Genomic DNA, 17,294 nt, shown 5'->3' with positions numbered 1-17,294 from the left:
GGATGCTGGGAGTTCATCTGGAAGCTGGGCCAACTACTGATCAGATAATAGCAGCACTGAAGAGATGCGGGGATTGGTCCAGGGAAGATCGCAAGCGGCTCGCGTACCTCTCCATCTTCACTGGATTCATTGAAGGGAGAAAGTTTTCAACCGCTACACGATCTACTCTGGCAAGGCTAGTGATGGATTTAGAACGGTTTGAGAATTATCCATGGGGGAGAGTCGCGTTTAAGGTGCTGATGGACTCTTTGTGGAACAAAGAAATTGCTGGCTGTTACACCGTGGATGGGTTTATACAAGTTCTTCAGGTCTGGACGTACACAGCTATGCCGGAATTGGGTGCTAGTATTGGTGGTCCCAGAGCAGACAGTCCGTCTCCACCGATACTGGCTTACGAGGGCAGCAGAGGCCGCAGATCAATGAAAGCTGCTATCTTGAGTCAGGTATTTACTTCAATCCAAAAGACTGCGCAGACGACTTATCGGACGACTTAATTAAGTCGTCTGGAAAGTCTTCCCAGCTGGACGACTTATCGGACGACTTAATTAAGTCGTCTGGAAAGTCTTCCATCTGGACGACTTATTAGACGACTTATTATAAGTCGTCTGGAAGGTCTTCCAGCTGGACGACTTAGTAGACGACTTATAATTAAGTCGTCTATTTAGTATTTTTTTTCAAATATCTAACTCGATTCTTCTATTTACTGCAGACCCGCGTGATCAACTTTGTTGAGAAGGACATTAGTGAAATGTGGCCAAAATGGGACTCTGAGGTTGAGGAACTGCCCGCGGAGAACATCATTAAAGTCATGTATGAGCGGAGACCGTGGAAGTGGACCATGGATTGCTGGGAAGTCACTGGTACTAAGGTCAATACAAAACCTAAGGTTGTGACTCCATCGAAGAAGGCCAAAGAGATGGTTGTGTTGGAGGAGGAGGAGGAGGAGGAGGAAGACAATCCAAGACCTCGGAAGAAAGCTCGTAAAGAGGCTCCTAAAGTGGCTAGTGAAGAGGCTAGAGAAGAGGCTAGAGGGGTGACCAGATAGGAGTTGGAAATTATGTTCAAGGGCGTAGCTGACTGCATGAAAAAAGGGTTTAATAAGTGCATGAGGGAGTTTAGGAAGTTGTCCGATAGATTGGAAGCTGTGGAGAAGAAGGTTGGTGTCACCAATAAGGCTACCCCTCCACCTCTAACCAATCAGGCTACCCCTCAAGATAAACAGCCTACCCCTCTTGCCAAAGAAACCGGGGGTAGAAACAAACAGGCCACCCCTCATGCCAATGAAACCGTGGTTAGTAACCAGCCTCCTCCTCATCAAACCAAGAAATGTTGTTTTTAGTTCATAACAATTGAAACAGAGAGAGTGTAAAGAGATTTACGTGCATTAAAGGGCATTAAAAGCTCCAAACAGTTCGTACAAGGTTGTTGCCACTATTCATTGCAGTGGCAATATTGTAAATACTTGAAGAAGATGAGGTTGAGACAGTAAAGAAGCCATTTTCGAAAAAAAAAAATGTTAATGGCATTTTCGTAGATAAAATGCAGGTGTAGGGTTAAAATCTCAAAAAAAAAGAGTCAAAAGAAAATGTTAGTTTTCTGTTTGACTCCAAGTTTTGAGTCACTTTTGCAAAAAGCCCTATATAACTCATATATCATCTTTAATGTCAATTTTCCATATAAATATTTATATATGGTAAATTATTAAATATATTAATAATTCATATATCACAATTAAAATAATAATATATATGTATATATGTATCTCACATTAATAAATTAAACTAAATAAATTAACACTAATCCAAAAACAATTTGATAGTTAAATATTTAAACATTATTTAAATTTATCTGTTCATATTCATCATTTAAATTAACAAAAAGATTTTTCAGTTTAACTAAAATAAACAAAGTCTCAAATTTATTAGAATTTATAGTAATATGTAAATATATATATATATATATATATATATATATATATATATATATTTAAAATCCCCTATACTATATTTGCGAAGTGATTTTGCCACATATCCTATCTACAATCATTTTTACAAAAAAAATGATGACATGGCTAACAAGATTGATGACATGGCTTATAGTTAATATGACATGGACAATCACATTTATTACTATACAATTTTTATATGACTTTTAGTAATTTTATACAAGTTGATTTAATACATTTAACCAAAATAAATAGATAAAAAATTTATTTAAGATTCGAATTTTAAATATATTACATATATATTATTAAATGTAATTTAAAATAAACAAAATTATTTTTTCTAAATTTTATCCTTAAATAATCAACTTTATATTAAATATTAGTCAAAAATAATAAAATATATAATAATAAATTTCATTTTAAATATAATTTAACTTTTAAAAAATTTATCACTACACATGGTGCAGGAAAACACCTAGTTACTTGTATGAACTTTATTTTACTACCATAGGACAACTGATATTTGTAAAGAATAATAAGAACATAAATTAAAATTTCAATACCGAAATATAAAAATAAAGAAGAATTGCAGAGTCGAGATAGTTAATCTCTTTCCTTAAATCTTTAAACGCCCCGTAGTGTGACGGTTTCATGGCGCTCAGATTCCCATTCTAACCAAGTGGTGTCTAGCACCATCCAAGTTGGGACCTCAGAGTGTACATGGGAAAAACAAAAGCCTCGAGACCTCGCACCTTTCGCAAGGCAGTCGGCTCGGATGTTCTGTAAGTGTGAAACATAAGAAATGGAGCAAAACACAAACTTAAAACTAAGATCAAGAAACTCATCAAACTCAGCCATAAGACTTGGCCATTCTTCTTCTTCCTCAATAAGCCTAACCAGCTGCTGACAGTGATTCAAAATCCATCGAGTCGTGACCGAGAAGTAGCGAGGATTTCATGGCCCACAACAAAGTACTGAACTCTGTGTGTAGGGGGGACAAGACTCGGTTACTAGCGAATGAACCAAATATTGTACTCCCATCCTCCTTCTCAATCATGAGTCCACCACCAAAGCGAGAATCGTCCTCTTTCCAGGACGCGTCGAACTTGCATAAAGGTCTCTGGGGTGGTCCGACAGCTAACTCTGGCATGTCTCTGTTTTCGTTCTCCTTGCTACGTCCGGGATGATTTGCGCCAATCTCCAACTTGACGCCTCCGAGGTTGCAGATTGCATCACCTCCAATGGTGAGAGCTCCTTATCATTAAACACCTTCTCATTGCGCGCTTTCCATACGAACCAGAGGATCCAAGGAATACGGCTTAGGCTATCCTCTGTTCCATTCCGTTTATGTATTCTGTTAAGGAGGCAATCGAAGTTGCTATAGATGGAAGGACTCGGGAATTCGCCTGGATAAAAGGGTAGTTGCGCTAGATTCCAAGTCTGAGAAGCCATTGGACATTCAAATAGCATATGATTCACGGTTTCATCATCCTGTCCGCAACGTTGACAGGTTCGTACGGGGTGGCAGCGCCGGTCAGCAAGGCGACTACAGACCGGTACACAATTCGACAAGGCCTGCCACATAAAATGTCTTATTTTCGGCACTATTTTGACCTTCCAGACCTGGTGCGTTAAACTGGATATACTAGGTTTGACGCATAGTTCTCTGGCCTGCGCATTGACCAAACGACACATCGCCTCATAGCCGGTCTTGACGGAATATATACCAGATTTTGTATGGATCCAGCAGAAGCTATCAATTCTGAAAGACTTACTGATACGCAGGCTAGTGATAAGCGGAATATCTTCTGGAGCAAAAATAGATTTTAACAGCTCTAAGTTCCAGCTTTTGGAGTTGCGATCGATAAGCTCATAGACCAGCATGTTCGGCTTCTGGATAGGCATGATACCAGATGGTGGACGTGGAGGAGTTGTAGGGAGTCATGGCTCATCCCACACTCTAGTATTGTACCCAGAGCCTATAGACTTCTGCAGACCAGATTTTGGGAGGGGTTTCGCCGCCATTAAGCTGCGCCATACATACGAGGGATTACTAGCTTTCTCGACATCAATCGGATTTGAATTACGAAAGTATCTCCCTTTCAGAACTTTAGCTAGTAGAGACGAAGGATGTTGCACAAGTCTCCACATTTGTTTAGCTAGCAGGGCGAGGTTGAAACTTTTCAAGTCGTGAAATCCCAAACCACCTTCAGTTTTTGGTACGCAGATTTTATCCCATGCTATCCAGTGTAGACCACGATTGTTTTGCTTGGCACTCCACCAGAATCGTGCAATCGCACTGGACATCTTTTTAATAATATCTTGAGGCAGTAAGAAACAGGACATAACATAGGAGGGGAGAGCCTGCGCCACAGATTTGATAAGGACTTCCTTCCCTCCTTTAGAGAGTAGTTTCGCAGACCATGAATTCAGACGATTCAGGAGGCGTTCCTGGATAAAAGCAAATACTTGTCTTTTTGATCCACAAATCTTTTCTGGGAGTCCTAGATAGACTCTCATCCCTCCCTCACGTGAGATACCCAGGGCGCCTTTAATCTCAGTCTTTGTCTCCGTAGGAACCTTGCTGCCAAAGAAAATAGAGGATTTAGAGACATTTAATTGTTGTCCTGAAGCCTGATCGTACTCATCAATGATCTTCATGAGCTCTCGACACTATTGCGGTTCAGCTTTACAGAAAAAAAAACTGTCGTCGGCAAACAAAAGATGTGAGATAGGGAGACTATTTCTTGCAATTTTTAAACCTGTGAGTCAATTGTTTGCAAACAAAGACTGTGGTCGGCAAACAAAGTTCATTTTGTTTGATTGACCAAATCAATTGCAACAAAATATTTTCTAATGGGTTCATATTTTATATTTTAAAAACATAAAATGTTATTCTGAATAAGATTAATAAGTTAATGGACTTAGTATCCAATTAACAAATTTAATCTAAATTCAACCCAAATATTTCAAAGTGAAACAATTGCTAATTTTTCATATTTAGTCAATTTAAAGTTTTACCAGCTTTGTAAAACATTCACTTTGGATCTCCATTTCTCATTCAAACCAACTCTAATTTTGACATATATCTACACTACTTCGTAGTGCCTAACATTCAGTTATTCCGACAAACGTCTTCGTCCGGAAACTTACCGAAATATGGTCTAAAACCATTTTGTCAAAAACTAGTTCCAACATTACTATGTTGATAATCTGTAAGGTTATGGATTCAAATGTTGATAGTTTGTAAGGTTAATACACGAGACGAGGCGAGAGCAAAGACATTTTAAAACTGCTACACCACAGGAAAAGTCGTATTCGTATGAGTTGGAATTTTTCGAGATATATTTCTTTAGGTCAATTTGAGCCTGCTCCAAAGCACTTCTGTTATACTGTGGTAGTAGTACATTTACTTTGTTAAGGATATATCCTATTTGAGCTTGTTCCTAAGCACTTCTGCTCCAAAACAAATTTAATTAATCAAATCCTTTTTTTTATTATTGAGGAGCATTATTTTAAACTAACCTTGACCTCATATGTTATTAACAAAATTGTCATTTCTTAGGTGTCAACATTAAAATCACTCTCACACCCTTTAATTAAAAGCCCTTTCCTCGTTAGACTAATTACATATATTGACATTATTCATTACAATATAGCTTAACATAATATATTATATGATTCCTATCTATATAATCGATAACTCATTTGATCATTCATTATCCATTTCTCACGCGGCCTCCTTCGTATTGATAGAATGTCTCTTTTATTATTGATTTTTGTAGTCTCCTTAGGTTTCTATATCCATCAAGTAGATACAAATATATTTTAGTAAAAGTAGTATAACACAAGTTTTATTTCAAGAAATATTTCTCATCTATCTCGAGACGTCTATCATCTTTATGATATATAAGTACAAATAAAAATTGAATATAGTTCGAAACGCCTATCATATGTTATTATGTTGAATTTGAAAAATTCATTAGCCCGCTTGGACAAATTAAATTAGATATCAATTCAAAATTTTCATTGATTCTCTTTTTAAAGTCATTAAGTATTTACCGGCAATTACGGTTGTATATAAAGAAAGTTAGATTATTCTGCTTGGACAAATTAAATTACATATCAATTCTTAATTTTAATTGATTGATTTTTTGTAATCATTAAGCATTCATCTACAATTACAGTTGTATATAAAGAAAGTTAGATTATGTATTCAGATTTTAAAAATTATATCACATGATTTTGTTGTTTAAATATCATCCCGAAATCGAAGGTGATATCGTTACAAGTGTTTAAAAATAAAGTGAATTGATTACATCATTTGTGTATGATAGTATTTACCTAATTTGATCTTCTTTGATTTATTATTATCGTGTATTAAGGCAAGCTTTTAAAGGGGATTAAAGCGCAAGTTTTGTGATAATAATTAGTGAATATTTTATATAATTAGGGTGAGATTGATTTCAGAAGATTAATTTAACGTATATAAATAAGTAGCCTTAAGTTCTTTGTTATTTCTCTTTCTAGGATTGCAAACCTAGAGTTCTAAAGACATTTTTCACATTAGTTGTGGTTTTATCAGTTTTTTTTATTTGTTTCTTTATAATTTTTTGCTTTTGTATTTTATTATTCTATTACATATGTTTAGTTTCATATTATCATAATTTTTATTATGAAAGTAATACTTATATTCCTATGTGTTGTTTTATCTTAAATTTATAATAAATTTATTTAATTATTTGCTTACGCTTAAAGATTTATTTCCATATAATATACTTCAATTACACCTAACCAATTATAGTATATAAATCTGCATAATTTCGTTCAATTTTTTATTATATCTAATATTTGTGACTATATATTTTTACTTTATAATATCTATAGATTAAAAGTAATAATCTCTTTTAATCATTCATTTTGCGCAGGGCGAGGATTATCACCAAGTATATTTTATTTAAGTTAAGTATACTGTCACTGTGTCACACATTACTGAAAACAGAAAAAGCATCTTTTATTTTATTTTATTTTATTTTGTGATTTACTTCAATTTTCCTAACTACTACAGAATTAGGAAGAAGTAGCTAAAAATTAGATGAAAAGAAACGGACAATTACGTAATTAATCAAAAAACGTGGGGACTATTTAAAGTAACTTTTTGGACCCACCTAAAAAAAACATTTTTTCTCTCCGACACACTCAGCGTCATCGACGGTCTGCACGACTGCACGTTCCCGTTCCGTTTCACCGTATTATATTAACGTAATACAAAAACTTGATCCATCCTTCGTCTTTTTAAAATACTCGATTTCTCAATCTCAAATCTAGACTACAGTGATGGCGTTTTCGAGGAGGCTGAGCTCTGGAGAGGCCACTGGCTTCAAGTTCCTCTTCTCAGTCGCTTTCCTCTACGCTTCAATGGCAGCCATTGCTTACTTCGTCCTCCACATGAAACATATCTCGCCGCTTCCCTTTGACGCGCCTCTCGATCAGTTCTCCGAAGCTAGAGCCGTCGAGCACATTCGTGTCTTGTCCGAAGAGAACAGCGGTCGTCAGGTGATTCGACGTCGTTTTCTTCTCTCTCTCTCTCCTAAAAAACGCTGTTTCTGATGGATTTATACATTCGTAGGAAGGACGACCTGGGCTTAGAGAAGCTGCAACTTACATAAAAACACAGTTGGAGATGGTCAAGGAGAGAGCTGGTCCTAATCTAAGGTTTGCTTTTTGACTGAATCAAACAAAAAGTGGTTCTAATTGTTTTTTTTTTTTTTGTCACGAGTTGTTTAATAAATGCTCACTCCAACTACATCTGTGCACTCATTTGATATATTAATTGATTCCAAAGTACCAAAAAGAATGTTCCTTTTTTCTTATCTGAAGCTGAAAATAAATGCTTCTTGTGTAGGGTTGAGGTGGAGGAGGCTCAGGTGGATGGCTCCTTTAGCATGATGTTTATTGGCCACAACATATCACTTGGATACAGAAACCATACTAATATTCTTATGCGGTATTGTTTTTGCTAATACAAGTTGTAAAGTTTGTTCTAGCCAAATATTGCAGTTGCCCTTGTTCTGTTTTTTTTTTTGGGTTCTCTAGTTTGGCTAAGGTCCATTGTGTTATAGGTTTCTGGTTTGTTATATCATTCACGTTGGGTCTTCCTTGTTTGTGTTATTTTATTTAGAATAAGTTGTTGTTTTTTAATCACCAGTATCACTAGTCTTAACATTGAATGATTGCGTCCCCACTTATTAATGCTAAACATTTCATCATTTTGCTGTTTTCTTGCAGAATCTCTTCGATGCATTCTCATGACAAGGATGCATCTGTATTGATGAATGCACATTATGACAGCCCTATCAACTCCCCTGGAGCTGGTGACTGTGGGTCATGTGTAGGTGCGTTTATTACATCTCTTTAGTTTTTTTTTTTTCATTTAAACCACTATATCATGGCTTTGTGTCTCTCTGTCCGCAGCTTCGCTGCTTGAAATAGCAAGACTGGTTGTGGATTCTGGATGGGCCCCGCCTCGGCCTATAATTTTCCTCTTCAATGGTGCCGAAGAGCTTTTTATGCTGGTAACACATTTATGATGCTTTGTACTCTTTCATGAATGTGATTGGTAAATAGGATGATTTTTATGTTATAGTATAGGTGATGAAAATAAGCTCATACGTTACATGGTGGTGTGGCTTTTTGCGTGTGTTTAGGGCTCACACGGCTTCATGACGCAGCATAAGTTGAAAGACACCGTTGGAGCGTTTATAAACCTGGAAGCTTCTGGGACAGGGGGTATTGGTAAGCTCTGTCCTATGTTTATGAGCATTATCTTAAAAGCGTCTAGCTTGTGTGAAATTATAAATGAATAAAATCTTTTTACTTATGATAAGGTTCTTTTCCCTCTAGATGACAATGATGTTCTTAAGTTTAATTTTCTCTTATATTCTCTAGACCATTTGCCTTTGTAGTTAAACTTTTTTGGCAACATCATTTCTCTAGAAATTCATGCATACACATTCATTATCATTTTTAGAGACTAGGAAAATGGCTTATTCCTGAAAATATCAAGCCTTTTTGCTTGTCAATGAGTATTGATTTTTAAGTTTCTACTGTGCTAATTGCTCGTACATTTGACTTGATGTTAATGGCTGGCAGATTTGGTCTGCCAATCAGGGCCTGGCTCCTGGCCGTCCAATGTCTACTCTCAAGCTGCAGTATATCCTATGGCGCAGAGTTCTGCACAGGTCTCTCTCTTTCTCCCACTCTTTCACTCTATGACAGACATGAAAACACCACATGTTTACTCTGGTTTTCCCAAGTGTTATTGGGTTCAATGATAAACTGTATCTTGTTTCTAGTTCATCTCTATCACTGACTATAAGTTGTCCTGTGATATCCCCCAGGATATATTCGACGTATTTCCTGGAGACACCGACTACAGAATGTTTGCAGAAGACTATGGTGACATTCCTGGGCTAGACATTATCTTCCTTCTTGGTGGTTACTACTACCATACTTCCTTTGATACTATTGACAGAATAATGTAATGCATTATTTTGGTTACGTACATTTATGGTTTCACTTTTTCATAATATTGTTTATTATTTAGTACGACCCTCGTTTCACAGATTGTCTTTAAACCAGACCTGGAAGCATGCAAGCGCGTGGAGAAAACTTAATCAGTGTGCTTAAAGCCTTCACGAGCTCTTCTAAATTGAAGGTTGCAAGTGAAAGAAAGTCTCTTGACGTGGATGTTGACAGTGACAATTTTGAAAGAGCGGTCTTATTTGATTACTTAACAAGTTTCATGGTGGGTGCTTTTGACTCTGTTCATCATTTTTGTTTACAGTCTCTCTTGACAAGCTGAAACCTATCAGGTGTACTATCCAAAAAGAGTGGCCATGGTACTTCACAACATTCCAGCTGCTTTGTTTCTTTTTGCTCCTTTCTTTTTGTATATGCGGGAACCTGGGACACACCCTTTCTTATCAGTCTTCTGGGCTTTCTTGAAAGGTAATAATGTGCAATTTTTTATTTTCTTAATCTTTTTATTATCATGTTTTGGAGATCTAACAATTTTAAATGGTTGTCTGATTAGGATTTATACACCATACCGCTGGGATTTTACTTGGTGTCATATTCCCTGTTCTGTTTTCGGTCATCAGATTGTTATTTGCTAATCCCATGAGCTGGTTGGTTTCATTTTCTTTGTTACATTTTTCCACATTTTATTTATGCTAAATAAAGGTGTTTAAACTGTTGGTTGGGGAGGCTCACTGTAATTGTTGTGGAAATGTAGGTTTGCTCATTCATACTTAGCTTTCTTGATGTTCATCCCCTGCTCAGTTTTTGGTCTTTTACTTCCAAGAACTATCTCTGATCGCGTCTCACATTGTCAAAGTTTTTCATCTAAGAAGATTATGAAAGTTGTAAGGTCCTTATTCTTCTCTTGCCTCAGTTGCATCATCCCTGTCTATTGCTAGAAAAGTTTTTTTCTTAAAACTATGATCTTGCAGGAAACATCTGATGAAGCAAGGTTTTGGGGAGCATTTGGGCTCTACGCTTTTGTAACTTCGGTATGCGATATTTGTTTGATCAGTTTAGTTTACACCTTACGCCAATATTTTGTTATTTTGTTAGACTAATCCATGACTAACTGAAGAAACGTTTTCAGGCATATTTTTTCGCCGGATTAGGTGGAGGGTTCTTGACTTTTGTCATCTGCGTTTCTATGCTGTTGGGGTGGATTGCTTTCTGTTTTTCTGTCAAGTCATTTGACTATGATTCTATCAAGTAAGACTGTTAGTCTTTCACTGAACTATCAAAATGTTGTTTTTAACATTATTATCTAACTGTTGTGACATTGAGGATAAACATAAATTTGATTGATACAGTAATCTAGATAGTTCTTCTAGTTTAATGTTTTGTAGACTATATATCTTTGTTTTAAATTGTTGTGTGATAAAAGTTCTTCTTATCCAGGTCACCCATGTTTTATGTGATAGCTCTTGCTCCATGCCTTCTGTATTCTGTCTATTTTGGTGGTTTCCTTGCACTGTTTTTGATTGAGAAGACAGGAATGATTGGAGTTCCACCCCCTTTTGGTTAGTTTTACTGAACTCGATTCTTTCTCTGGTTAAGCTCTTTGAGAACTTCACCATTATTTCATCAAAATGCTTGTTGTGGTTGCAAGTCATTGTGTAAGATATTTAGTGTACAAGATCTTGCTTTGCAGGGTTTTATCTCGCAGATGTAGCAGTAGCTGCAGTTATTGGACTTGTCACTGGCTTGTGTATGGGCCCAATAATACCAATTTGTGATCGTTGGCTAGCCAAATCTTCTATCTTGAAGTTCTTGCTGCACTTTACTGTGGCTATGTTGGCTGTGTCATCACAGTTCTTTCCTTATAGCAAAGATGCACCTAAGAGAGTTGTACTTCAACATACAGTCTTCTCTGCAGGTAGCCTATGGAACTGTTATCTTTTTATATATATTTTTCTAACTAAATGTTTTAAATGTGCCTTTGTAGGTGGAAATGAAATCACAGACTCAACTTACGATTTAGCCGTCGTTGATTCAAATTCTATGGAGTTCGTTTTTAAGCATGCTCCAGAGGTGGCGGAGAAACTTCATGCTGGCAGCCCTTCTTTTCCATTGGGCAACGCTGAAGTGTCTCCTCAGGAAGCTTGGCTGGTACGTTAGTTAGATTCTCTCCTCCTTACATGCAGCTGACAAGACAGCAAGTGTTTTCAGTTTGGATTAAAGATTTGTTTGGTATCTGCAGGCACTTTTCCCTGTTTCCTGTGTAGTAACAAAGAATGGGAGGTTCCCTGCTAAAGTTAACAAGATTTTGGAACGATATAGCCATTTTCCTCTCTTGAAAACTCACAAACCACCGACAAGATTAGAAGACGGAACTCGCAGAGTTCATCTGGAACTCTCTCTCGGGTTAGTTGGATCAAATGTTCAAAAAATCGGTAGGCGATAATTAAGCTAGTTACATGGGATTATTGCATAAGCCTAGACGGATGCATAGGTTCCGCCTAGACCGATTTTCTAAAGAAAACGTTTTAGAAGAACTGTTGTTTATGACCGACTTTTAGAACACTGGTTGGATCCAAAAATAAACTTTATGTTGGCCTTGTTTTGCTATTAAACTATTGCTAAATATTTATTTGCAGCTCGCTGGAGGAGATATGGGTCACGGTTCTGAACATAACTGGGCCATTATCAGGATGGTCCTTTGCAGATGGCAAACTTCCAGGTCACACAAACATTGTCCTTCTCTTAGACATTTACTTTAAGAAAATCCATAAAACCAAAATGGTCTTTAATGTTGCAGCTCCTGAACTCCCAGAGGGCGGTCCTCCATCTTACCTATTGAGACTGAGTGGCAACAGCAGTGAGAAATGGATCTTCTGGTTAGAGGTAACACCAAGCTTCTTGTTCTAAAAGCCCTTTAATTAGTATTTAGTACTGATTCCAAGTTGATTATGGCAGGCTAATAGCGAAGAAGAAGTGAGAGTAGATGTAGCTGTTCTTGATCAACGTCTTGATGAAGAAACTAGAAATTTGAAAAGTCTTTTCCCTGGATGGTCGGACGTCATTGCCTACACTAGCTTTCTTTCTACTTACTTCTTCTAATAAAAAAACTGTAATCTCTCCATTTTTTGTTTGTTCTAAAATAATAGAGAATAATCTGTTCTTAGCACTTGTAGTTAAGTTCAATGTTTTTTGTTATCGTGCATTTGTAGATGAACGATATATATGATAACGATTTATCTTTGTTGATTAGTGTTTGTGTAAATTATTAACTTGGTTTTTTGATAATTAATATATGTATAATTTGATTGGTTCAACTTGAAGCCTAAAAAAAGTCCAACAACAATTTACAATTCAATTTCAAGTTTTTTTGGATTTTAAGTTTTCAAAGTTTAATCATAATTATTATTAATCAAACAAACTGAACTTCGGACAAAAAAAACATAAATAAATAAGGTCGGTCTCTCAATAACAAAAGCAAACAAGGTTGGTTTCTCACTTATATAATCAACCACTCACTTCTTCTACAAACCCTTGATACAAATGCACACTCAATCCAATTTTCCCAAAATTTCGCCTACACCAAAAAAACCTTACAACTCTCTATCTATCAAGTACTCAACAATAGCAAATATTCATAAATCACTCTCATCAAAGTCTTCCTTTTGATCACTTTATTAGCATTGTCTTCTGAGACACGCATTCGTTATACACATACTGATCAAGACCACATCATAGATTCAAGACCACGTACAGAGTTGAAGACCAGCTGTTCGCTTATCCCGCAAGGATCCATAGTGTTTGAAGCTTCTCTCCTGCATTGAGGCTAGAACCAATGAATCTAAAGACAGGTCATTTTTTTTTGTTTAATTTATTCGATTGTTTCTTTTCTTTTTTTACCATGCAACTACAAGTTCCGAGTGGATTTGTATGGTTGGGGTTATTGGGGTTTGTCTAAGAATCTGAGATTACCAAGTGTATATACTGTGCATAATAAAGCAATTGTCGTCAGTTATCTAGTTGGTTAAGCATAATTAATAGCCAATTATCGCTTATACAATTAATTTCTAACTGGATCAAGAAATCTAATATACTAATATATTAAGAAATATATTTTTTTTAACTAAAATCCAAATAATAAGAATATAAAAACGTATTTATAAGTTGAATTTACAAAATATGTGGAGATAATCCAATAGAGTATTTTAATGGATTTTGATTGGGTGTATTATATGATACAAAACTTTTGTTATAAAACATTAGCTCTGTATTCTCTCAAAAAAAAGATAGACAACACATAGAACAGAAGATGTCTCATTAAATTAAAAAAAAAAAAAGATATTTGCTTTGTGTACTTAAACCACAACATACATGTTAAAAGCGTATCACTAAATATTATGATTCAAATGAGCATCAAATCACAAAATAACACAGCATAATACTAAATCGTTGTTTATTAATGTATAACCATTATTTTGTAATAGCCGTTTATACACTAGTAAAAAATGATCACTAATAAAAAATCATATATATATTAATAAAATACACTAATAAAATAAAACACAATACGATCTATTTACGCATCAGCTAAAAGTGATTTTAATTGTTCTATATAAATTTATCTTAAAAGGTAGAGGATCTATTATATACTATATGACATGATCAACGACGGTAAAGTTACTCAGAACAAAAGAAACCCCTTCAAATAACTTCGATCAAAGGTTACGAAGAAAATGTTCATCAGCAGATCAAATATGTAGTTACACAAATGTGAATACAATCCTTTAGTCCTCTAAGAAATTCTATAGTATAAGCTTAATGATTAATGACTCAAAATTCAGATGTGAAATTTAAACAAAAAATCTTTAACCAAAATTAGATCAGAGGATGTTGGCTCTATCATGAAGAATCTCAAAACTCACCTAATAGAGGTATATTTTGTCAATTGAAGTTTAGGGACGAAATAAGGCCTAATTCATAAAGTCTTAACGAGCTACTTAAGGGCCCATGAATTTATATCATAGGGACTAAAGCAGGCCCACGTTGATAGAAAAAAAATAGGTTTCCGCTATATTTTAGGGTTAATGCCGTTTCACTCTATAAAGTCTCTTCACAACTTTTCTCGAATCGCTCCTGCAGCCGTTTCCTTCCGTTAGCCGCAGCCATGGTAACTTGCTTAAGCTCTCTCTCGCACGAATCGTACTTCTGGTTTTTTCTTATTCTTCGTTTGCTATTTTCGCAGGTGAAGTACTCGCAAGAACCTGACAATCAGACCAAGTGTAAAAGCTCCCTTCTCAGTACCATTTCACTCTTTTATATTCGATTTTTTTTTTTGCTGATTAATTTTGCTTTTGATTTTTTTGCAGCTTGCAAGGCTAGAGGATCCGATCTTAGGGTTCACTTCAAGGTATATAACTCTCTCTATCGTCTGTTTTAAAGTTAGTTAGATTTGCGATTAGTAGAATGGTAGAGATTAAACCTGATTGAGAAAAAGCAGAGAATTTACAGATCTCACGTATACTTCAGGGAAAGTGAATTGGTCATCGTGATTGGGTGAATCTTAGTTTCATTTTCTTATAGCTTTAAAGATTCAGTACATGATGGTACATTTGATTATAGTGACTAATTGTTCAGTTAATGATGATGCCACATTCTTGTTCTGTTGATTAGTTCTCATGGTAGTGTATTTGTTCTTTTTCAAAAAAACAGAACACTCGGGAAACAGCGCACGCTATCAGGAAGCTACCATTGCTCAAGGCCAAGAGGTACCTTGAGGATGTGATAGCTCACAAGCAGGCTATTCCCTTCACCCGTTTCTGCAGAGGTGTTGGAAGGACTGCTCAAGCTAAGAACAGGCACTCCAATGGTCAAGGACGTTGGCCTGCTAAGTCTGCTCAGTTCGTTCTTGATTTGCTCAAAAACGCCGAGAGCAATGCTGAGGTGAAAGGTTTGGATGTTGATGCGCTCTTCATTTCGCACATTCAAGTGAACCAGGCTGCGAAACAAAGGAGAAGGACTTACCGTGCTCACGGAAGAATCAACCGTAAGTTTTTTTAGATTTTGTAATTGTCTTGAAATGTTTTTCTCTTGGATATAATGACTCATTTGGTCTTTGCTTGACTGCAGCTTACATGTCCAACCCATGTCACATTGAGCTGATTTTGTCTGAGAAGGAAGAGTCTGTCAAGAAAGAGGTAATTGCTCTAATCTCATTTAATATCTGGATTAGATAATATCAGGATTCTCATATTGTGTGTTTATGATAAGTGTAGCCGGAGACTCAGTTGGCAGCCAAGTCGAAGAAATCATCTGCCTAAGCTTTGTTTTTTTTTTTTAGCTTCTACTTTTTGTGTTCCTGAAAGAGATTTTGATCCCTTGTCTCTCCATCTTTGCAAGATAATGGATAGATTTTCTTGGATTATTCAATGTTATGAAACTATTAATCTTTGTGCTGGTAGTATTTTATTCTATCTTAATATTTTTGCTAAATCTATATCTGCCTTCTAGGTCATTTAACTAAAGTGGAAATCTATATCTGCATTAATCTAACTAACGTAATAATGCCGTTGTTGTTTTCTGTTATGCCTTCTTGGATTAGAACTTTTGATAAACCTATTGTGTAAGAACCTTGGCCTAAAGATTTGAATGAATGTTTGTTGAGACAACTAACGTGGAAATAGACAGTAGTAGACACGGTCTTCATAAATGTTCTTCGTGTCCCTTTGTCATCCTCAGTCGCTTGGACAATAGGACCTAGTCGCCGTCTTTATGTTGTACTCGTCTAGCTCAGAGATCATCGTCTGTTTCACCTTCTTCCCCAACTCTCTCCTATGTTTATTAGTCTGTAGCCGTGTTCCAGCTTGTCTCAAACCCATGCCTCTGATTCCCTGATTTGTTCCAGGAGAATCAAACAGTTACCTAACATCACCTTTCCCCTTGGTTCCAAACCTTTTACATTTCGCTGTAATGAAGCAGTTTAGCCTTTTTGATCTCAATACAACGGATTTGGACCTCAACTCTTCAAATATTTTCGGAAATTTTTGAAATAATTGTATTAATAAATTTCTTATAAAATTAAAGAAAAAATCAGATGGCGCCCATAGGAACTGCGTGTGCAACTCCTACGTTACATGGTTTTGACACAAGCAAGACTTGTTAAACCACATGCCATAGTTTTCTTCCTTTATATAATAACTATTCTAGTATTTCCGTCCAATCAAATTCAGCGGCTCCCACAGAAAACTACTCTCCTCCATCACTTTAAATTTTCTGCATGTCTATCTGTTCCCAACAATTATTGATTATATATTGAAGCACACATGCCTTCTCCAAAATCCAGATCAAAAACAATCACCAATTCTTTATAGTCAAAGATTTTCTGAGCCCTCATCAATGGCACCATCAGCTGCAATGCTCATACTTTCACATCCTCTGATTAGCCACAAAACGACAAATCAGTCTCCATCATCGCCAGCCTTTAAGTCGAGACGTATGTTCGATCTTCTTTTGCCATGGAAGAAGACATCGGACAGTGAAGAGGTCGGTCTCGGTCGGATAGTCTTTGGCGATCCTGCTACACTTGAGAAGCGTTTCCAAGAAGCTCTTGAACTTAGCTGCTGGTAATTTTTCACAATGTCTAGTGATATCGTTTTTACTGGTTGCATCTTCGTAATTATCAAGTATTTTATTATGGTCTTGTAGATGAAAATAATGTAAAAGTAATGTGATTGATAACATGAATAACAGTTGATTTGCATGTTAACTCTCGCCCAGAATATGATCAAACAATTTGGAGATTCACAATCAAGCG

At 36.1% G+C, this 17,294-nt stretch overlaps 3 protein-coding genes and 1 pseudogene across 3 annotated transcripts; all 4 read left to right on the top strand.

Moving 5' to 3' along the window:
* The first annotated feature begins 6,575 nt into the window (after positions 1–6,575).
* Positions 6,576–12,727, top strand: LOC106410826 (endoplasmic reticulum metallopeptidase 1). The gene is made up of 21 exons (XM_013851441.3): positions 6,576–7,501; positions 7,575–7,660; positions 7,851–7,952; positions 8,234–8,340; positions 8,420–8,520; positions 8,653–8,740; positions 9,098–9,186; positions 9,346–9,485; positions 9,587–9,752; positions 9,820–9,955; positions 10,041–10,134; positions 10,242–10,371; positions 10,459–10,518; positions 10,617–10,735; positions 10,925–11,046; positions 11,178–11,402; positions 11,472–11,635; positions 11,727–11,890; positions 12,124–12,206; positions 12,285–12,370; positions 12,443–12,727. Exons 1-21 carry the CDS (start codon positions 7,283–7,285, stop codon positions 12,584–12,586), a joined length of 2,625 nt encoding a protein of 874 aa, XP_013706895.2. The 5' UTR covers positions 6,576–7,282; the 3' UTR covers positions 12,587–12,727.
* A 1,812-nt stretch (positions 12,728–14,539) lies between these two features.
* LOC125588629 (60S ribosomal protein L17-2-like) lies at positions 14,540–15,931 on the top strand. Its single transcript, XM_048760178.1, has 6 exons — positions 14,540–14,651; positions 14,727–14,763; positions 14,851–14,891; positions 15,194–15,527; positions 15,611–15,678; positions 15,757–15,931. Exons 1-6 carry the CDS (start codon positions 14,649–14,651, stop codon positions 15,799–15,801), a joined length of 528 nt encoding a protein of 175 aa, XP_048616135.1. The 5' UTR covers positions 14,540–14,648; the 3' UTR covers positions 15,802–15,931.
* On the top strand, positions 14,972–15,095 carry LOC125589499 (annotated as a pseudogene).
* Positions 15,932–16,690: 759 nt separating the features above from the next.
* On the top strand, positions 16,691–17,246 carry LOC125588631. Its single transcript, XM_048760179.1, has one exon. It carries the CDS (start codon positions 16,877–16,879, stop codon positions 17,105–17,107), a length of 231 nt encoding a protein of 76 aa, XP_048616136.1. The 5' UTR covers positions 16,691–16,876; the 3' UTR covers positions 17,108–17,246.
* Positions 17,247–17,294: the final 48 nt, after the last annotated feature.

The sequence above is a fragment of the Brassica napus genome, chromosome C6, assembly GCF_020379485.1.
Source record: "Brassica napus cultivar Da-Ae chromosome C6, Da-Ae, whole genome shotgun sequence".
Classification (NCBI taxonomy): domain Eukaryota; kingdom Viridiplantae; phylum Streptophyta; class Magnoliopsida; order Brassicales; family Brassicaceae; genus Brassica; species Brassica napus.
Note: the sequence above shows the minus strand (reverse complement) of the source record. Positions and strands in the feature narration are given on the sequence as shown.